General features: G+C 40.1%; 1 protein-coding gene across 2 annotated transcripts in view; it reads right to left on the bottom strand.

The window, feature by feature from the left end:
* Positions 1 to 14,980, bottom strand: part of EEFSEC (eukaryotic elongation factor, selenocysteine-tRNA specific) — a 123,074-nt gene that overhangs the window by 34,805 nt on the left and 73,289 nt on the right. For both annotated transcript variants that reach the window (XM_033071872.2, XM_033071870.2), the window contains exon 6: positions 8,253 to 8,409. In XM_033071872.2, the coding sequence (XP_032927763.1) occupies positions 8,253 to 8,409 (157 nt within the window). The remainder of the gene's footprint in view (positions 1 to 8,252; positions 8,410 to 14,980) is intronic.

Raw genomic sequence — 14,980 nt, 5'->3', positions numbered from 1 at the left:
TATGTATCTAGCTCTTGTGGCTTAGGAGAATCTTATATATGACCTAAGTTTATCTAAGAAAAGAAACAATCTTTACAGATTTTTTTTCTTTCAATAAAAGGCAAATCATTCTTTGGGGGCTTACTATCTTGAGTACTTTGGACAGCTGACTACCAATGTTGCTGCCAACTGAAACAACAACTGTTCAGTTTCAAAAATACTTGTAAAAACCCACAGTCGTCTCCCAAGCTCTTCCCACACTATCAGATCTCGATTTTATCCTCAAATTAAGATAAATAAATTCTATTATAGCATCTTTTTATTTTCCAACAGGGATTTGAAACTTAACTTCAGGATAACTAGTAGAGCAATTGCTGTTCTTGGAGGCAAAAAAGGAAACTTAATTAGAATGCACTTGGAGCAGACTATTTTGGCAGCTCAATTCCCAATGGTCTCCATCTGCAGAGGGCAATCTCAGGCACAGAGCTAGACTGGATTTTCCTTCAGCCCTTTCTTTCAGGAGCTTACAATATTGCAGCACTAGAACATCCACAGGCCAGAAAAAAAACAATCACCTCTACCTTGCACATCCCTACAGAAGCCTGAAAATGCTGGTAGAAATATTTGAGGGCAAACCAAGCTGTTATTGGGCAGGGGATGCAGTAGCAGATGAATAAAGAACAGAAACAAGGAGGAGAAACGTGAGAGCATCAGCAAAAATTTAGTCCCAGTGAAGGGAGGCTCAATGGAGATTGGAAGCAAATATTAAGAAAAGAAAATGTATCCAAGTGATTACTAAGTGGGGTTTCTTTTGGTTGTAGGTTGCTTTTTTTTTTTTTTTTCCCTTTCCCAAGTGGTAGAATCTGTAGAAGTCAGGATACCCTATGGTCAAACAAATCCCATCTGCTGGAATTCCTTTTATTTTCTTAATAGGATTTTTTCCCATAAATAGCACAAATAATTAATTTCATATTTACAGCAAAACTCCAGTGAAATGCAAAAAACAAAGGCGTTGATTACTCAATGAGAAGGCAAAAATCCCTCAGTAGAAGACAACGGGTCAATTACAAAGTATCACCAAAACCAGCAAAGTTTGCCTTGCCTGTGTCAGTGTGGGGAATGCAATCACTTAATTAGACCTGGTATCATAATGCATCTCAGAGTGGAAAGCTAATTAAGATACTTCTTTTATCTTCTTTTTTTTAATATATCTGAAGTTTTAAATGCTTAACTTCACCATCTTGTCTTTTCAAGGTAATTGTCCTTATAGATTGAGGCAGCACCTGCATCCTGACTGCTTTCCACATACAAACAGCTCAGACAAAAATGCTCTACTGAGTTGTGTAGAAATAAAATAAACACAAATCCAACAGGCAGCAAAGCCCAGACTGAAAGCTCAGTTTGCTTTGGGGCTGAGCCCACACTTGTGCAAGTGTGAGGTGCTTTGCTACTCAGGGGAGCAAAAAGGGTTCAGTACCCATTGCTCTTTACTGCCACAGGACTGGTCAGAGAGCAACAGGAAAACTTCCTCAAGGCCACCCAAGAGCCCTGCCCTGGAGGGGAGTGTGACGTGGTCTGCAGCAAAGAACACTGCAGTTACATCCTGTGTGCAGAACCACCAGTGTTCCTCCTGCTGCACTTGCACTAAGCTCCTCTCACACAGGAATAGAAAGGGTGCAAAATAAAATAAAAGGTTCCCTCTCACTCTTTTCAGTGACCCAGAGACTTGCTGTGGCACCCATGCTGTACCCAACACAAGGCTTACACAGCAGCTGGACTCTTCTTTCACTCAAACACTGTTACATCACCTGATGCCTGATAATTCTGTAGTCCATGTCTCCCAGAAAAACAACCTGCTGGACAGACACTCCAATGGAAACTTCAGATTCAAAACAGAGTCATAACCTCCCCTGGGAACAGCATCTGCTCCAGTGTGCAGTGACTTGTTGCCTGTGAAACCAATCTTTGTACCAACACATCCCCCTTCAGAGCTCTCAGTTCAGATATCTCATCCTGCAATTCTGTCACTGCTGACAAGACCAGGATCTCCCAATCCTATCATGAATAAGGCACACAGGCAGTTAGTTAACATTTCCTTGATTCCTGTTTTCATTCAGAAGGACCATACACCAATTTTGACTTTGATTCCACAAGAACACCCTGAGGTTGATAAATCTGGTTATTCAGCTTCAAAGGTCAGTATGGGACCACATGATGTCACCACTCAAAAGGCAGGCTTGATTCCTGCAGGCCAACCTTTTTGTGTAAATGCAGTACAAATTCCTAGCTCCTATGTGGTCACCAGGACTTGCACATCACTACAGTTTAATCTGCTCAAGAGGGGATCGTACAAGGAAGTGATGCCTCCCTGGCAACAATCCTCTCTCAGCCTGTCCATACTACACCAGCCAACTTCCACAAAAAGGAGAGAAGGAGATTTATGCCTGAAGTACCCCTTAAGGATTTTAGGTTTTGTTTGGTTTAGAGGGTAGGGGAAAAGAGACTGTGAAAGAACAAGCAGAGCTAATCTCCAGCTTTTAAATAAAACACAGCTATACAGATTTCTTTGCCCTTGGGCTTTTGTTTTTCCTCTTGACTGAAATCCTGCTCAGCTTCACCTGATACTGACAGGGATGGCAACCCACCAGACCCTTGCAGCCAACAATTTTTTATTTTCCTTTATTAAAACAGAAGCCAGGCTGGGAAAACAAGGACATTAAATGTGCCTAAATTCCATTTGGCCTAAGAAAAGATTATCCTATTCTAATGCAACACAAGCAAAGAATTCCAAATGTCAAGATCTCCCACAAAAAAGGTATGCTGCTTAGTGACAGGATGTTTAATTATTCTCAGTGCAATGAAAAGGTTCAGGCTGCCCCATTCCTACTGATGTCAGTAAGGAGTGCCCTCCAAATCACAGAACTGGGAATATGACATTAACTACAGTCAACCATTTAAAGCTTGTCTCCTGCAGTTGTTAAGAAAAACCCAAACCCCTGAAAGTAATATTCCACAAATGTCAGCTACGTTGGTGTGTTCAGACCTACCTGATCAATGTGACACATGCCTTGAATAGTAATGGGGAAAAAAAATCAAATATCAAAAAAGAATACAACTAAGGTAGCTCTTAAGGAGGAGGTTACAGAAGAAAATCTGATACACACATTATTTTACTGTTATATTTTTCCATCTTCACCTAACTTTCATTTCCCTCATGCTATTTAACCTCTAGTCAACTTCCTTGTTTAAGTGGAATGCTAAAAAATACTGAAAAAAACCTGAATTCCACTTTTAAACCTTCAGTTTTTAACTGGGATTGAAATCATGCAGAGCAGTGCTGGTCATGTACAGCTCTTACATCATAGCTTCCCACAATGTCACCACTTTGCAAGTCAGTGTGGGATCTCATCCAATGGAAAAAGTGGTAAAATATAAAAACACTAAAGATGCATCAAATCCACAATATGCTAAGGGAAAACCATATTCTGCATTTCTACCCTTAATTTCATATGTAAGAACACAAGGAATTCTCAAGATTAAGACACTTAGCTGAATTCTGACCACTTTATCTCATGTTATGGCAGCACTACAGGATCCCAGAGGGACTGTGTCCCAGGTTAGGGAGAAATCCGTGCTGTTACTTCAGAACAGACTTTTATGGCACCTTCCATCCCTCTTACCATGACAAGCAGTGGAAACAGTGACATGGACTTGTTCTCTCAAGCAAAGGCAAAAAGTTACAGGCAACAAAAGACAAAGTCATAAACCAGTTTGTTTTCACCTGTTTTAAGAAACTTCAAACTCCTGTTATCCTGTATGGTTAAAAAGAACAGAGAAGCCACAAAGCTTATACTCCAATATTCTAATTTTTTATCTCTTTTTATGAAAAGTGTCTTTTATTACATTGAAATTTGCTCAATCCAGAAATGTGCTCAGCTCTTAGGAGTGTTAGATATGCACTGCTTCTTTCACATTAAGAAATAAGGTAACTCTTCTAGTCATGTACAGCAATTTTTAGTCAAAAAGAGGAGAATAGCAGTCAAACACACTGCAGTGGCTCAGAAAGGATGAACACTTCACTAGAAATTAGACAAAGACAGAAAGGAAAGTGAACCATGCTGCAGATATCACATATGCTCCAATCAGATTTAAAAAGTTGCTACATTTTACAATAACCAAGCACAAAACAAATGCAATGAGCCAAATCCAAAAAAAAGGGGAATATCTAAAGTCAATATTTTCCAAGATGTCAAGACACACAGCAACAGATCATGATTTTGCAAATCAAGCACAGTTTTACAGGGTTAGTTCTTGGGTGAGAGACAGTTAAATAAAATCCACAATTAGCACCATTCAAATGATTTGCTGAACTTCCCTCTTAATGTCTTATCAGCTGGCACAACATTCTTGGTGCAAGGTATGTTAAAAGGAACATTTTCCAAAGACTGTCATTGTCAGCTTTTATCTTCTTTAGAATAAGACACAAACATACAGTTCCTGCCTCCCCAAACTTGTTCTTGAACAATACTTTTCACTCATTTATCCTATACAGTGTTCCATTTACAACTAAACCAGCTGCCACTATCACCCACCTCAGCAAGCAGCGCCCCATCAGCAGCTCGCTCCCTCAGCCACACAAAGCAGAACTTTAAAAGCAGTGTAGTTTAAATTGCCTTTCAAATCCTGTTTGCTGTTTAAGCAGCTTGTTAAACTCTGCAAAACTCTCTTGTGAGTTTAGAGATTATGCCCCCCTTTTTATACATTTGATCATACAACCAGTCTGGAAAGGAAGTGTCATCCTGTCCATTAACAGGCTTGGAAACTTTGCCTTCATTTAAGCACAAACAGCTCCTCAACTGAGCCTACAGATCTGCCAGCAAATACTCCTTTCTTCTTTAGATGCTGCTGCAAACATTCTAGAAAGTTGGTTATACCTTGTCATTCAAGCAATAAAAGCATGCCTGGACACAAAACCAGAAGTGAAACGAAAAGTAAATTGTACTTCCACCCACCATCCTACTGCCTGCCTGTTTTACCCTGCACTATCCAACATTCAGGCAAACTACACATGAATATTGTCAAACTGGAATACATCATCTTCCTCTGCAAAGATGATCTGGCAGTGCAAGACATCTCTGCTAAATAACATCTCTCAACAGTCAAGTTACACTTTGCTTTATTTCATGTTATTAAACTTTGTTTCCACCTCCTTGGACCACCCTAAGGGATTCTTCTCCCTTATGTTCTTCAAATAGTTGTGGATAATAATATCTCCCACTTAGACATCATTTAGCCAAGTTTCTTTTCATCTTCTTTCCCTCATAAATCAATCCCTTCAGCCTTCTCCAGCATTTTTGCTGCTCTTCCCTGAATTTCTTCCAAAATGCTGACATCTTTCAGCAACTGAGGAACTTCCAATTGCATGCTGTACTCTAGATGAGCTTTTTGTACTCTAAAGAAAGATAATTATGTCTTTTCAAGAAAAATTAATGCTCTAAGCCTGGAATAAATCTAAATCAGGAATTTCATTATTTTGGGTATTTTTCCAGAGTGGATGGCAATTATCCCCATTTCACAAGGCAGAAGAGCAGACAGAAGTATCTGAGTTATTGCTGCGTACAAACAGCGCCAGAGTAAGAAACAGATCCACCTTCTGCCATTCTCAGTCATGGTCTGCCAAGTTTCAGCCCACAGATGACATAAGACAATGTCCCAGGCTGATCTACAGCAGGCACAAGACATTTCCAAGTGAGTACAGAAGAACACTTGGGGAGCCCAGCACTTGCTGCTGTGGGTGCCAGTGGGACCATGCAGCACCCTGAGATGTGCCATGGTCTTTTACTACCTTTAGTAGTCAGGACACAAATCTCTGACTCATCTTGAGTTTTACTGCCATGGAGAGGTTTGTTTTTAAATCCAGCCATTAGTTATCATCAGGTTGACTAGCTGAACAAGCTAACTCAGTTCTAGAGGTTGACTAGTTTTAAATATGAGAGGACTGATGGACTACCAGGCTGAGGCAGTACAAGGCAGTTTTCAACCTGGACATTTCCTTCCCTTCCCTCCCACTCCCTGGTACATTTTCTGAAGGAATCACAGAAAAATAACTTTAGAAAAATTTAAAGAAAGTTCTACCCAAAAAGATAGATAAAAGACTGTATAAGAGGAGGCAAGGATGAAGAATGGGGTGGGGGTAAGGGAGAGAGAAGTCTGACCAGCTAAATTAAAAAAAAAAAAACCCAACCCACAAACAGGATGCAGACATTAAAAAAGCAACACTGATCTAACAAAGGAATGTGAACTGCAGTTGACTCAAGCAGTATCACAGCAATGGCCCTCCCCCTACACACAAATCTCTGGAACTCTTAAAGAAACAGGTTTTTGGGCTCTTTCAAATTCTGTGCTTCTTTTCCATTCCTTGATACCCTCAACCTGACTTAATTTAACTTACTGCCTTTTCTTTCCAGACAACAAGAGCACCCAAGTTTGACCCAGACTAAAGCAAAGTAAACTAAGTTGTATTATTCTGCCTGCCTTAGAGAGGTATTAAATTCTGCATTCTGCTACATATTCTTCTCATTGAAAGAACAAACCATAAAGGGTCCTCTGTTTCAAGGTCTGCTGTTAAACATCTGATGAGTGTAACCAAGATTAGATAATGGTGAAAGGTATCATTTCTTCTCACTAACTCAATAGACAGCAAAATGCCATTATCTAAATCTATACACAATTTTCTTAATGTAACTGCTGGTTCACAATTACAGTTCCTGCTTAAATCCACAAGGGTGCCAGAGACCCCTTAGGTTTCTCTCTGTCCCAGGAAGAACCATTTCCTCCATACAAAAAAGCAGAAATGGCAATGTAAATGCCATCCTTCTGTTCTTTTTGTTCAGATTTTTGCCTCCAGGAGAGGAATGTCACTAAGAACATTACATAATTACATTTTTAAGCATGACACCATCTTGATTTTCAGCTTTTCAGCTCTAAGGTCATCTATGCATCATTTCACTGTCTACCTGAAGGTACCTCAGTGAATCCCTACAAGCTTTTCTATACCAGAAAACCAAAAGGAAACCTGTATCTGGTGCAAACTTATTCTTCAAATGTGAAGTGTGCTTGTTAATTAGGCTCTCAGACCTATCTGTAAAATCTAGCATTTGGTGACAAAACTAGAAGTACAGCTAGGAGAGAACACATGAGATTTTACATAGTCAGAAATGCTTATCCTGTAACAAGAGGAAGAAAGGAAACTTGCAGAGGGAAAAATTAGAGCAGTTGTATCCCATTCTAAATGGAAAGACAGTCCATCTTCTGCAAGGAATCTGGAAACTTCACTTTCTCTGAAAATCAATTGCTATGTTGACTGTTTGCTGCCATAGAACATTGTAATTCTTTTTCTCCACTTGTTTAACAGAAGTAATCTTGCTCATCTCCCTAAGAGGACTGGGGATTAACTAGTGACAAATGGGCTGAAGACAGAACAGAAATACAAAAGTACTGCCTGGTATCCTTACAATCTTATCCTGCAATCTGAGTTAAATGCAACACCTATTACTGCCTTTTGAAAAGGCTCTGAACTACTCTCCTGCCTTAAAAGAAGGAGGAAAAAAACCCCAGTAAATGACACTTATAAACTCTAGCACCCATCATTTCCCATGCTCTAACCTAAGGAGACATAAATCCTTCCTGTAATTCACCAAGGATGAAAAATACAGTCACATATAATATTATAAAAACCAGGAGACACAAGCAATAAAAAAACTCTCAAGATGTCCAAAACCCCATTTATCACACAGTTTTTGCTTGAAGGCAAGTCAGGTAATAACATGCAGAACAGAGCCAATTTAAGGAACTTGCATCCAATATACTATATTTAATAAGCAGCTACAGGTAAAAATGATTGCAGGTTTGCTTTCTTTTATTTAGTCAGAAGGGCTCTGGTGCAAATAATACATACATTAAGAGAGGAGAGATTACCACAAAGCTCTCTGGGCACAGCATGATTTCTGTGTTACTGCCACTTAGCAAGGAGTCATTTTGAAACCAGTTTGTTGACACAGGGGATGTGGTTTCAGACCATTCAATCTCACATTAAGTCACAGACACCACCATGTAATTAGGAGAGATACACAGACCCCACCAGATCACTGCTCCAGCTGGGAATGAGCTGATTTCAAAACTTCAGGAGATTACTGGTAGCACTTCACCTTGCAATATGTAAAGATCCTCTACACTTGACATAGATTAGTATTTGTTAACTGCTAAATACCTACCTGGAATTCGGATTTTAAATTTACCACTTTGTCCAAAACCACCATCTATTATTCCATCTTCTCCTGTAGACAGTTTCACTTTCAGACCCACAAAAATCTGGATGTTTGTTTCCTTTTTAAACAATGCACGACCAATCACACTGTAATCATCCATCACCTGCAAAAAAAAAAAAAATAGGGATTCATAACTCTACAAGTTAAAGTGACAAGAAATGATCCATGTTATGTGCTAAGTTTGGCAACTTCTACCACTCCACTTTTGACAAACCATTTACCTCCAAATGAGCAAAACTCTGGGTGAGTCATCTAAACTGCTGAGTTTAAAGCAATTTGTGTGTCAAACCATAGAAGACTTTCTGAACTAACACATTTCTGCTTCTACCTCCCATATCAAAATATAAGAATAATAAAACCTACATCAGAACACACTGTAAAGATCAGTTAATTAAAATCTTTTCTCTGCTTTGAAACTTTTCCATGAAAGCCGCTGAAGTACCTATGCTGACAAAAAATTTATTCCAATATTTATTCTACAGCTAAGTACATTTTCACCTACATAAACATTCTCTTAGCTCCAGACCTGCTATTCAACAGCTACACTTCCAAAGAAATGACAGAGTTTCTAAACAGAGCCTTTTAAATACTCACCTTTACATACACATTGATTTGTAAAACCAAGAGCCTTATGACCACTGTATCCAATTTTAATTTCAAGGTTTGTAACCCAGTGGGAAGAACCATTCCAAGTTGAATTCTTAATTAAGATATCAGGAACAAGAGGCAGTGAGGTTGGTGGGTAAGGCAAGATAAACAACCCTCCCTGAGGCATTACAAAGTATAAGGTGCAGTCAAGTGAGCCTAATCCTGTAAGTGTGAATATCCTTGTACACCCAGTGCCTGCAGTTACTCTACCTTGTAGATGTGGAAAGAACATTTATTTATCAGAAAAAATATGGGGATATTACTTAAATCTTTCCAAGATTATTTTTTTGTGGTAAAAAGTTGCAGCTTTTCTTCATATCTCAGGACCCACTTTTAGCTACACCTAAGGGTTGCAAAGACCAAAGTGACTTAGAACAGTAAAGAACTGCAGTCAGTTCTGAACACTCCCCTTTATTCAGTTTAAATGAACTCAAAATATTGATGACTCAAAAATATTGCCAGTTTATTAAGCAACTGTCCTTCCCTGAAGCCTCTTCCATAAACTGTAATGCATATACAGACTCAAATCCCTAGGACTGTTATTATTTTGTTATATATACAGGCCTCCATTTTAATGCCAATCTCAGTAAGGTTGTAAATCCAGCATGAGAAATTTCATTTTTGCTTTATTTTAAACAGAGCTCACTTGCTCAGCTATAAAGAGTCTTGAAAGGGCTGTGCAGTACTGGAGAGCACTGGTAGGACCTCTCCCTGTCCCAAACCAGATGCAGGATGAGAAATATCTACAGCCCCTCTTGCTTCTGTCACATGGAGATGACAACAGGACAGGCAGCTCTGCCCTGGGCTGGGTGCAGCCAAGGCTGTGGGCAGAAACACTGAGATGCCTCAACAACACCCACTGCCCAAACTCCTCATCTTTCCCCAAAAGGACACTTTCTTCTTCTTGTGTCTGTCCTCTCCCAATGCTTCAGAATAGCTTGTGAACCACTGTGGCAGTATCACTGCTCAGCAATATTCTGGCTTAAATGTAAAACTGAATCATGTCTTTTCCTAGAGCCCCTGATAATAGGTGAAGGTAGAGGGGGCAGATCAGTTTTCAGGCACACTTGCCTTTATTTGGGTCTGAAACAGAAGACTACAAGAAAATAAAGCTGTTAATTCTAACCTGAAGAAGCACTTACATACTCAAAACCTAATTTTTTTCCCATTGCAGTGGTTGGAGAAATTAAAATGTTACTTCATCCTATAAATCTTTTATTCCTAAAACAAGAACTTCAAAACTGTTCATCCCTCTTGTCCACTGCTGGCTAGTGTGTCTTTCCCTCGTGTTTAAAATACAGACGGCACAATATGCTCCAGGGAGGATCTCTAATATATCTATTATTTTTGCAGTGATCCCTCAAATGGCACAGGAAGCCAACTTTAAAGGCCAACATCTTTGGAAACATCTTTTATTTTTCCAAGAGCACTTCAAAGTTATCTTTAACTTAATTAAAAATGGAATTACAGGATGAGCAATCATACTAGGCTAGCATGGTTCAGTTTAGAGCCTCCCCAGAAAGGCTGTCAGAAAAAACTCCAGTGATTTCTGTGAACAAGTATTACAGGCATCAAGTACCTTAGAGTAAATCAGCAATGATAACCTTTAGTTGGGTATTAGAACAGAAACAAAATCTATCAGCATTTAGTTCATGCCACTCACTTAAAACCTTCGTATTAAAAGACCCTTGTCTTTTATAAAGAAAGGTGCTTTTTAGTCCTGGTCTTGTACATTCAGTATAGGAGAGTAACCAAGGACTCCAGCTGCACTGCTCTTTTCATGCTAATGGTCACAGAATCACTGGGTTGGAAAAGACATCTGAGATTGAGTCCAGCTCATGCCCTAACACCTCAACTAAACCATGGCACTGAGTGCCACATCCAGTCTTTAATAAAACATACCCAGGGATGGTGACTCCAACACCTCTCTGGGCAGACCATTCCAATACTTTATCATTCTTTCAGTAAAAAACCTTTTCCTAATATCCAACCTAAGTTTCCCTCAGTGCAGCTTAAGATGTGTCCTCTCATTCTGCCAGTTGCTGCCTGGAGACAGAGCCCAACCCCACCTGAGCACAGCCACCTTTCAGGGAGCTGTAGAGTGATAAGGTCACCCCTGAGTCTCCTTTTCTCCAGGACAAACAGCCCCAGCTCCCTCAGCCCCTCCCCAGCCTCGCTGCCTCCTCTGGCCATGCTCAAGTGTCTCAACATCCTCCCTGAACTGAGGGGACAGAACTGGACACAGCACTCGAGGTGTGGCCTCACCAGTGCCCAGTACAGGGAAGAATGACCTCCCTGCTCCTGCTGGCCACACCATTCCTGATCCAGGCCAGGGTCCATTGGCCTCCTTGGCCACCAGGGCTCACTGCTGGCTCATGTTCAGTCAGCTGCTGACCAGCACCCCCAGGTCCCTTTCTGCCTGGGCACTGTCCAGCCACACCCTCCCAGCCTGTAATGCTGCAGGGGGTTACTGTGGCCAAAATGCAGGACTCTGCACTTGGACTTGTTAAACCTCATCCCACTGGACCCTCCCCATCCATCCAAACGTTCCAGGTTTCTCTGCAGAGCCCTCCTTCCTTCCAGCAGATCAACACACACTCCCAGCTTAGTGCTGTCTTCAGATTTACTTAGGAAAGACTCAACAACCTCATCCATATAATCAATAAAAATATTGACCAGGGCTGGCCCCAGCACAGACCCCTGAAGGACACCATTGGTGACTGGTCCCCAGCTGGATGCAGCACCACTCACCACCACTCTCTGGGCCCAGCCATCCAGCCAGTTCTTAACCCAACTTGTTAAAAAAAAATTAAAAATTCCCCCTTTAAACAATTAATATGTTCTGTAGGTATCACCATGATTCCTTGGGCATGTCTACAGGCCATTAGAAACAAAACCACTTTAGTAGTGCTGAGATAATAAGTGATCAGTGACTTGCCTGACTGGCTGTTTGGAATAAAACCTCTATGACCTGAAGTCTCTGTCTCACACACTAAGTAGTACACACCCCATCCTGTGCCATCCATGCCCTATGGTGAGCCTATCATCCATTTATCCCTGACAAAGACAAAATAACTAGAGAATGCCTGTCCTAACAGGAACTAAGATAACTGGATCAGTCTTTGCATTAAAATAAATGAGCATAGCAGAGAATTGCTATGAAGGAAAGCTCATTTTCTCAACTTTAAGACTGCATTAGAAAAAAGTAAAAGAAAAATTATATTTTTGGTTTAGCTTTGCTTTGTAAAAAGGTGAAGAAATGCATGTTGTTCTCTCTAACTGAAACTCAACACTTCCAATTACTTTACCAGCAATTTACCTCCAATCGTGGGATTTTAAGTTAATCCCCTTTGAGTTCTCAGAACATCTACAATGGCAATCACTCTGCCTATTAGCTGAGCAGCCTTTCGGGAGAGCTTTCTGCTCAAACACTCTTTTTCAGTATAAAATATTATGAACTTATAAAGCCAAATGCCACAAAGACAGTAAGGGATACACAGTCTGCTCTGAAGCAGCAGCAAGGGGCCTAGCAATGAGGGCAGACTAATTTTATTAACTTCAGGGAAACTTCAAAAAGCTTTAGGGCTTTAATGCCAGACAGAGACGACCCCAAAAGTCAGTTTAAGTGCTGCATAAACAAAGGATTAGGGCAAGAAAAAGCTGAAGGCTCCTTGCATTTCTTGTTTATATTGTCATATGACCTAGCAGGAGTGGGAGAGGGCTGCCTCTCTGACTTTAATCCCCCATGGTGTACAGTGGCGTTTCAGTTCACTGACCTACATAACGATAATATTTTTTTAAATTTATGGGCAGAGGTGCAGCATCAAACTCACTTAAGGACGTTTTAAAAAGAAAAGGGGCAGGATGGGAAAAATACCCAGAAGAGAAATTTTCTGGCTGGTATAGTCTCCCTCTCTCACTTAGGTTAGATCAGCAGCTTAGAAAAGGATTTCAAGTTCAAAGGGAACGTCTCTGTTACTCTTGTTTTATGGCTTAGACCAGAGGACACAATAGCACTGAGTTTATGAAATATCCCTTCCCACTTGGCTTTTGTGTTTGCACAAAAAAAAAAGTATGTGCATCTCTGGCACATAACCCTTGTGCTAAAACCAAGAAATTCACATAAAAAATAACCAACTCGCACGCCTCATCTCTTCAGAACTTACCCTGCCCTTAGACTGTTTGTCCACATTATATGTTGGAATTCAGTGCAAACCACAGTATTAATTCCAAGGAAAAACAACTCCAGGATGCCCCTTTGAACAGGATAGCAAGTTATACTATCCAGCCTGTTAAACAACCCTTCTTTTTGGAATAATTTAGAAATTACTATCATCTGAACACCCTCTCAAACAATCCATCACACACATTTTGAGAACAAATAACTCATCTCTTAATGTATCAGTAGGAAAAAAAAAAAAAGTGGATCAGAACAGAAACACACAAGGAAACAAAGTAGTGCCAGTATGAGAGGGAAATAAGGAAAGGTTTAAGACAGAAAGTAAAAGCACTGAATATTAAATACTAGAAAAGATATAGAGAAAGAGAAGGAATAAACTTTTCTGATTTAATAAAAAATTACATGAGTTTAAAAAAAAAATTTAAAGGTCTAAGTATTATTCTCAGCAAACTGATAAAAGGTTCATTGAAACTAAAGCAGAAAAACAACAGGAGACAAAAAAGAACAAAAAAAACCTGTGACTAACACTGAAAATACAAAGCATTTTTATTACTTTTTTGTACTTCAGAAAAAGTACACTTGAGACATCTTCATCATGAGCAGTGACAGCTCATTTATTTCTAGGAAACAGTTTCAAGCACTTTCCATTTCTGTGTCAGAAATGGGAGTATTTTTGAGGTTACAAATTCTTGTTCTTTTTTAAAACAAGGTTTCACGCATTGAGAAGTTGATGGTACATGAGGCCACAAAAAGGGTGAAAGAAAAAGAAAACAGAGGATTGCACCAATGATCAAGTTTCCAGCTTTTTTGACTCTACAAAGACTTCTAGCTTACAGCTGGCTACTGAGAACTAGCTGAACAACTTGGTACAAAAAAATAATGATTTGGTCAGCAACAGTTTTTCCCCAAGAGTTTACTCAGAGCAGCATAAAGACTTTTCTTTCTGCAACTCCCTCCAGCATTAGAAGCCTTCAGCTTCACGTCTCATTACTCCTGTTTTAATGGAAGTCATCACCTTAACATCTCCACATATCCATTAACTTGGTTTTCAGATGTTCATCCCATCTCTCACCAGTCTATGTTTCTTATATCCAAAAAACATTTTCTTTTCTCTGCCTTTCTGAGTAAAGGCACAATTGAGTTTGGGAACATTTAACAAGCAGCCATAAAATGCCCTTCTCTTTGCTGAGCACTGTGCCACCACTAGAGGCTGGTAAAACTTTGCATGGCAGCAAAAAAAAAAACGAGTGCTGAGTACTGGATCAGGACAATGAGTGAGATGGGCACAACCAGACTAATTTAGGTTCTAAAAGCTCCACACTCCCCAGCAGCATCCACCAGGTACAGGGTTTCAACATGCCACCATTCATTCATTATGCACCTTTACAGTGCAAGTTTAAAGGTTGGAAGGGTTGAATCACAAAACAAACACAGGCACTGAATTCCTGACATGGTCTGAATGAAAACATTAGTTTTACCAAGTGAGAAGAAACTGGTTCATGTCACAATTCTATTTTTTATTAATCTATGCTGCATTCTCATCATGTGGGAAAAGCAGTATCAACAGATATGGGAAAGAGGAGGCTCAAGACTGTTACTACATCCTACACCATTCACCTCAGAGCAGTCAGCCCTGGGTTGCTACATAGATTAAAAACCCTGTGATCCTTGCTATCAAGGAAAAAAAACCAACAAGACATAGTCTGTTCTGTAGACAGAGTGGTATGTACAGGTCTTGACCTGGCTTTGTAAGCATGACACAGAGAGGACTGCCAGGCTGAAGATAGCTCCTCTTCCTGGAAAAGGTTCTGAGCAGCCAGGAGGATGCTGGTGGTACTTCCATGAC

This window comes from Catharus ustulatus, chromosome 13 (genome assembly GCF_009819885.2).
Source record: "Catharus ustulatus isolate bCatUst1 chromosome 13, bCatUst1.pri.v2, whole genome shotgun sequence".
Lineage (NCBI taxonomy): Eukaryota > Metazoa > Chordata > Aves > Passeriformes > Turdidae > Catharus > Catharus ustulatus.
Note: the sequence above shows the minus strand (reverse complement) of the source record. Positions and strands in the feature narration are given on the sequence as shown.